This window comes from Sinocyclocheilus grahami, unplaced genomic scaffold, assembly GCF_001515645.1.
Source record: "Sinocyclocheilus grahami isolate Dianchi unplaced genomic scaffold, SAMN03320097.WGS_v1.1 scaffold674.1, whole genome shotgun sequence".
Lineage (NCBI taxonomy): Eukaryota > Metazoa > Chordata > Actinopteri > Cypriniformes > Cyprinidae > Sinocyclocheilus > Sinocyclocheilus grahami.
Window position 1 is genome coordinate 329,705 of NW_015505853.1, and position 7,508 is coordinate 337,212.

At 36.3% G+C, this 7,508-nt stretch overlaps 1 protein-coding gene across 1 annotated transcript; it reads right to left on the reverse strand.

Annotated features, from left to right (window-relative positions):
* Positions 1 to 2,087: 2,087 nt before the first annotated feature.
* On the reverse strand, positions 2,088 to 7,420 carry taf1a (TATA box binding protein (TBP)-associated factor, RNA polymerase I, A). The gene is made up of 12 exons (XM_016242821.1): positions 7,120 to 7,420; positions 6,867 to 7,033; positions 6,124 to 6,237; positions 5,835 to 6,033; positions 5,629 to 5,744; positions 4,258 to 4,416; positions 4,110 to 4,176; positions 3,792 to 3,915; positions 2,718 to 2,872; positions 2,498 to 2,600; positions 2,332 to 2,371; positions 2,088 to 2,248 (listed from the first exon to the last, which is right to left on the reverse strand). Exons 1-11 carry the CDS (start codon positions 7,244 to 7,246, stop codon positions 2,341 to 2,343), a joined length of 1,362 nt encoding a protein of 453 aa, XP_016098307.1. The 5' UTR covers positions 7,247 to 7,420; the 3' UTR covers positions 2,088 to 2,248; positions 2,332 to 2,340.
* Positions 7,421 to 7,508: the final 88 nt, after the last annotated feature.

Genomic DNA, 7,508 nt, shown 5'->3' on the forward strand with positions numbered 1-7,508 from the left:
TGAGGAGGAGAGTTTGAGTGGCTAAAGACTCTCCAAGCACCACAGCTGGAGAACTGCAGAAAATAGTTGAGTCTCGGGGTCAAAAAACCTATATATATATATATATATAAATCAAAAATATCATACAGCACATACACCACGTGTTGTTTGGGAGGTTTCAAGAAAAAAAATCAAGAAAAGAAAATGCTCTCATCCAAAAACAATCCCCAGCATATTCTGTTTTCAGACACGACTGGAACTTCAAATGGGACTGGCTTCTATGGTCAAAGGTAAAAATGAGCTTTTTAGCAGCAAACACTCAAGATGGGTTTGGTGAACACAGGGATAAAAAAGTACCCCATGTGTACAATGAAATATACTGCTGTATTTTTGATGTTGTGGGCCTATATTTCTGCTGGAGGTCCTGGACATCTTGTCTAGACACATGGCATATTTGATTCTATCAAATACCAACAGATCAAAAAATCAAAAAGTGATTGACTCTGTTAGAAATCTTATAATGGGCCATGTTTGGATCTTCCAACCGGACAATAATCCAAAAACAAACCTTAAAAACAACACAAAAATGGGTCAGTGGGCACAAAACCAAGCTTCTGCTCTGGCCATTGCAGTCCCCTGACCTGAACCCTAGAGAAGACGAGTGAGGTGAACTGAAGAGGAGGAGCTGGGAATCTGAAGGGTCTGGAGAGATTCTGGATGAAGGAATGCGCTCTGATCTCTTGTCAGGTGCTCTCTAACCTCATCAGGCATTACAGGAGAAAACTCAGAGCTGTTAAACTCTAAAAAATACTGGGTTGTTTCAACCCAACTTTGGGTCAAATAGGGATTAACCCAACTTTTGGGTTAAAAATTTAATGTAAAACTTTAACCCAACAGTTGGGTTAGTCCATATTTGACCCAATGTTGGGTTGAAAACAACCCAGCATTTTTTAGAGTGTATTATGCCAAATGCAAGTTTCAAAAAGCATTGAATAAAAGGGTGCCGTTAATTGTGTCCAATGTGTATTAGAAGGTTGAAAACAACCCAGCATTTTTTAGTGTATTATGCCAAATGCAAGTTTCAAAAAGCATTGAATAAAAGGGTGCCGTTAATTGTGTCCAATGTGTATTAGAGAAAAACATTTATGTCATAATGATATTTCCCATTTTAAATTCTTATTCTCCAATGAAAAGTTAGATTTATGTGAATTTTTTTAATAAAAGCTCAAAATTATTAACAATGCTGATTTATTTTCACAGCCTTCTTTAATCATATTTACCAAGGGTGCCAATAATTCTGACCACGACTGTATGCATGTATATATATATATAAAATGTATTCTCTGAGATCTACAGGAATGAGATATTAAGAGTATTTGTGCATCATTGACTTCATTATTCAGTGTCCATGAACATCTTGCTCAGCATAAGTGTTGTTCAGATGGTCATGAGCAACACGCAAACCTGCTACACGTGACAGAGATGCTGTCAACAATCTCCACACAAAGCATGCTGTTATTACAGCCATCTGTCTGGTGTCTAAAGCTATTTATACAGTCCACTGTGAGAACAACTTACGGTTGATACATCAGACAAGAAAAATGGTCCAAAAAGTGCTGATTTGTTTTGCCTTTCATCTATTGTGAACGGCAGAAATCACGGCATTCCTTATGATCTTTTACAACAAAGAAAAATTCAAAATAAAAACTTGTAAAAATTAATACAATGAAATATATATATATGTGTGTGTGTGTGTGTTTATCACCGAGCTATAAGCTAAATCACACTAGAATAAGTTAAATCAGTTTTAATTTTGGAAAAAATATTTTTATTAATGAATTTTTTTTTAACCATATTTAGGGTACTCTGAACCAATTTTTTTTGTTAAAATAAAAACCATGCTTAGAGTGTTCAAGATAAGAAAAATACATATGAAGAAATGTATTTATATTAAAAAAAAAATATATATATATATATATATATATATATATGTTACAAAATATAAATAACAGAGGTAATGACTAATATATATATATATATATGAGAAAATCCCCAAAGATCATCCTGCAACTTGCTGAAAAATCTTAGATAATTATTTATTTTTTTACAAATATTCATTGAAGGTCACAGCAGGCTCTGGTTCCTGGAAAGCAACAGGCTTGAGAAACGCAGCGCTTGCGCTCCCTGCTGGACACAATCAAGAGCGAGGGTCCGTTCACAATCCTTTAATTCACAGAGAAGCTTCAGCATGAGCAGATGAAAGAGTCTCCTGTGCCGTACATACACAAGTGAAACATTTTCTGGTTAAAAATCTAGAAAGTCTCAAATTTACACATTCATAATCAAATTTACTTGGACTTCTTAGTCACTGAGGGTCTTCTTTTCCTTCTTCCTGAGTGATATATAAAATAGAAAATGCAATTATCATCAAGCATGCAAAACGTGCAAAATGCATATATTTGGACTGAAACGCTTTCTGGAAAATTTCTCAATTTTTTCCATTTATTATAAATCTTACTTAGACTTCATAGTCGCCATTTTCTCTCTCTTCTCCCCGAGTCTGTCTGGCTTTAGTTTACTCGCTCGCTCAACTCTCAGAGTGATTTTGAAGTAATCTATGTCTGCAAACGGAATGCACAGGAACATTAAATATGTCACAGCCAATGTTTTCTGTAGTGTTTCTACTGAGGGAACAGAAACTTTCTGCATGCAGTCAGAAATAATCATCAGGTACTTACTGTTTTCACCCGTGAACCTCAAAATGTCTCTCTTGATCACCAGAAGCTGGACGTTCTGGAGCGAGTCCCTCCTGGCGATGTAGCTTCTGTAGTGTAAGGAAAGCCAGAGCGATCTCCTGACGTTCCACTCCTTTCTCACAGTGTTAATGTACTTTCTAAATCAACATCACGAGAAAGGTTAACCATGCTGGAGTGATCGAACCCAACGGCGCACCTTCAGCCACATGTGCTTGAAAGCACCAGATTTTCCAGAATAAAAGTCAAGTTTATCATCAGAATCGTGCTGTGACTTCCTTATAAGCCAATTCTAATTTCTAATTCCTAAGTGATTTATACAATGCAATTTAATTGTATGCATAACGTGTATTTCCCATTCTTCTTATTGGATGGCCATTATGGATGTGACACAATATTATCAATGCGTTTACAATTTGAACAAGATATAACAACAGTGTACTATGTGTTCCTTTCTTTTATTGTTATTATTATTATTAATACTACTCCGTGAATAAAGAGAGATCTGACTATTTACACTTTAAAAGTTACATTCTAATCTCCTATTTTGTTACAGTACATCTCAAACAAATTTTTAAAAAATTAGATACATATTTTGTCACATTCCCAAAAAATAAAAATTGTCACATTCATAAAAAAAATTTAATTATATATTTTGCCACCTTCATAAAATAAAATTCTATACTTTAATATATATAATAAATAATTCTGCATAATTAATTACTAATATAATTAAATAATTGTTTTTAATTTATATATTTTTTAATGAATAGTGAATTAACAATATATGAAAAATAGCAATAAAAATTAACATCACATTTGTTAGAAATTTTGTTTAAAATGAATACCACTATAATTGTTGGTTTTATACGTATATATTTTTCATTCCTGTTCTGAAAACTGTAAAATGTAAAAGATATTGTCGGCATTTTATGTCATTTATGAATTTAATAATAAAATGAAACTCATACGCCGATGAACTCAACAACTCAACAATGCAATTTTGACCCGGTGCAACTTATTTTACATACTATTTATGGTATATTAATAATAACTTACTTAATTTTGAGTTTCTTCATAATATTCAGAAGACACTTCCAAGCCTTAATGCTACATTTCCAGCTGGAAAACTCCAGAAGGTCCATGGAAACGGCGAGCGCTTCTTCTAGATCGCTCATTTGCTCTGGAAAAGATGCAGAAACTACTTTAAATCAAAGTCTTTTGCTTTAAACATTTCAGTGGCACGTGGGCTATAAAGCCCAACAGACTTACACTGGAGGAGGATCTCAATCCATATCAAGAGACCAGAAACCACCACCCAGAACATCCTTAGAACTACATTGCAATGTGCTGAATTTTTTTTTAATTCATACGTACTGGTGTGCAGCAGCAGCGAGCAGAGCTCCAGCATCAGCTCGTGACTCGGGACTAAAGAGTGCAGAATCTGAGCAACACAAGCCACAACATGTCAACACATTTTAATGAGAATCTTCATATATTCCCGATTGACTGAATGGTTTCATACCCTTAATGAACCGATGAGTTTGGCTTGTGGGACTTTGTGTCTCTTGAGGAACTGGTACAGATACACGTGAGCGTTGGGGTTCAGCGGGAACTCCTTGTTGTAAGCGTAATTCTCCAGAACCTGCAGAGCGACGTCATCATCCTTGTAAAACTCCAGCATCTGCAGCGGACCACACATATAGACAGCAGGAGATCAAGACCAGTCTGCTTTAGTTTAAACAACCACAACAATTCTGTCATCATCGTTACTTTCCTCTGCGCAACAGAAAAGGATTCAGTACCTTTCAAAGGTTTAGGCTCAGTAAGAGTTTTTCTTTAAAGAAGCTAATCATTTTATTCAGCAAAGGATGCTTTAAATTGATCAAAAATAAAGTCCAAGTTTTTTTTAGGATTTTGAAAGAAGTCTCCTGCTCAGCAAGGCTGCATTTGATCAAAAATACAGTGAAAATTGTAAAATATTATTACAATTTAAAATAGCATTTTTTTTATTTGAATATCTGATCAAATGTAATTTATTGCCGTGATCAAAGCTGAATTTTCAGCATCATTACTCCAGTCTTTTGAAGAAACATTTCTGATTATTATCAATGTTGAAAACAGTTGTGCTGCTTCATCATTTTGTGGAAACTGTGATTTATTACCATTCAAAATTTGGGGGCAAGTAAAATATTTGATTTATTTTTTATTTTAAAAAAATTTTGAAATTAAATTTCAAATAAATGCTGTTCTTTTGAACTTTCTATTCATCTGTGAATACTCCTGAAACATAAAATGCATCACAGTTTCCATAAAAATATGAAGCAGCACAACGGTTTCCAACATTGATAATAATCAGAAATATTTCTCGAGCAGCAAATCAGCATATTATACTCATTTCTGAAGATCATGTGACACTGAAGACTGGAGTAATGATGCTGAAAATTCAGCTTTGATCACAGCAATAAATTATATTTTACATTATATTACAACAGAAAACAGCTGTTTTAAACTGTAAAAACATTTTCACAGTATTTTTGATCAAAGAAATACAGCCTTGGTGAGCCGAAGAGACTTCTTTCAAAAACATTTAAACACTTTTAAAGAAACAGAACATTCATATAATGCACATAACTTGTTCACTAGATTGCAAGTCTTTTAAAGTAACACAACAGCCTTGTGTAACAAATAGACTAAAATATGAGCTATTATTCGCTCACAAATCTCATGTGTATATAAACAAGACTCTTCTGTATTACTCTCATCACGCAATTTGCCCTTAAGGCTTTCTTTGCACAAACAAATCATGAGGGGGAGTAAATGACGACAGAACTGTCACTTTAGTCGAAACAAACCCCAAACAAGTCACTTCGCACAAGGCGAGATAGAGTCTCACATGAATGTAACTCAACACGAAAGGATCCCAGACTCCAGGCTGACCGACGATCTCCTTCAGGGTCACAGAGGCTTGTCTGAAGTAGCTGTGCATCTCACGGTTAGCGCACTCCTCCTCTGACAGCAAAAGCATTGACAGACAACATCATTGAAGACAGATGCAAAGAGAGAAACCCCAGTTTAATGTCAGATTATTGATCTTCTTACCGCTTCCAAGTGCTGAGGTCTTCTTCTCATTCCAGATCAAGTAATCTAGATAACCGCAGTAGGAGCGGATGAGCTTTTTCGTCATGGACTGAGCATTCGACTGCTTGCCAAATCTCCAGCTGTCTGCGATGGACAGCTGCCGCTTGGCTTCATCCATCTGGCCGTTCAGCATAAGATGAAAGCAATGCTCCAAACAGATCTACAACATGACAAGTTACATAACGTACTGATCAAGCGCAGCGTGCATGATGTTAGAAGGAGGTCTGGATGTTTATAATGCAATGCTTACCTTCGAGTAGTTTCTGACGCCAAAGTTTTTCAACTGTTCATAAAAAGCATTGAAATCATCAAGGCTGGAATTAGGAAGATGACGCAGAATTTCTGTGCCTAAACGCCACGTGATCTGATGGGACAGAATCAAGCAGATTGTTAATGATTTGTTTAAAATGGGTTTGTTTTTTCATTTGTTGAGCAGCAAAACTGACTTCAACATTGATAATAAATCAGCATATTAGAATGATTTCTGAAGGATCATGTGACACTGACGACTGGAGTAATGATGCTGAAAATTCAGCGCTGCATCACAGAAATAAATTATACTTTAAAGTATATTAAAACAGAAAACCATTATTTTAAGTTGCAATAATATTTCACAATTTTCACTGTATTTTTCGTATTTCTGAATAAATAAATGCAGCCTCGATGAACAGAAGAGACTTCTTTAAGAAACATAACAAATCTTACAGATCCCAAACTTTTGAACAGCGGTGTATATCTTGCATGGCCTGAAGGTGAGCACAATTTCAGCAAATTCGGAAAAAACCAACTTGATAAGGAACAAAATCGTAAACTAGTGGTCTCATTTCTTTCCAAAGAGCTATTAAATATTCCTTAAAAAACAGACAAGATATGCAGTGCACAGGGTCACTCCATATGTTATGTTTCCTTCTATGCAAGAAAGTGAATTGATTTCATAACGCATGTAATAGAAACTTATAAGCAGCTTTGACAGGGCTCCACAGGCTGATGTACCTCACACGCAGCTGATCGCACTTGGGGTTGAGTTCCAGCCTCCAGTGTCTGAATGTAAGAGCTGAAATACCTCGCAGCCTCCTGCCAGTTATGCCTCAGCATCGCCTCTCTGATCAGTTTCAGACACTTTCTGTTGGACTTGAGGAAGCCGATCGCTGTGAATGAACCTGAAAAACGAAAACACCCGTTTGAGTGAGTGCCCTTGACCGCGTAAACGCTCAATAAACATGAAGAGATATCACCAGGACATCACCTCTGGGGTCTGGCTGAGACTGGTGGAGGAGAACGGCCGGTTTAATCTGTTCCTGATTTCTGTCTTTATCCTCCGGAGAGTCCGAACGCGCTGCTGCGATATTGAGCTCGGTCTCTATATCATCCATATTGCGCTGCTTCACGGAGACTAAAAAGTATAATGAGACTAAAAAGCCGTATGCTTCAAATAGCACGCAATAAACGCGTTTTGGTCCAAATGTAACTCTAAACACGTGTGCGTGGTGTAAACAGATCTCTCCCTCGTCGAAACGAGCGGAGAGCGTGACCGGTTCACAGCGCCACCTGCCGCACAGGAGGACGAGCGCAGGCGGTTTACTAGATCATTACATAAGTCAAGTCACCTTTATTTATATAGCGCTTTTAACAATA

Bases quoted from the DNA above. Each gene is read 5' to 3' on its own strand.
- taf1a (XM_016242821.1), bottom strand. From the start codon at position 7,246: ATGGATGATATAGAGACCGAGCTCAATATCGCAGCAGCGCGTTCGGAC. The intron at 6,034-6,123 runs GTAAGCATTGCA...GTCATGTTGTAG, and splicing joins GCGTCAGAAACTACTCGAAG to ATCTGTTTGGAGCATTGCTT. The intron at 3,916-4,109 runs GTACGTATGAAT...CATCTTTTCCAG, and splicing joins CTCGCTGCTGCTGCACACCA to AGCAAATGAGCGATCTAGAA.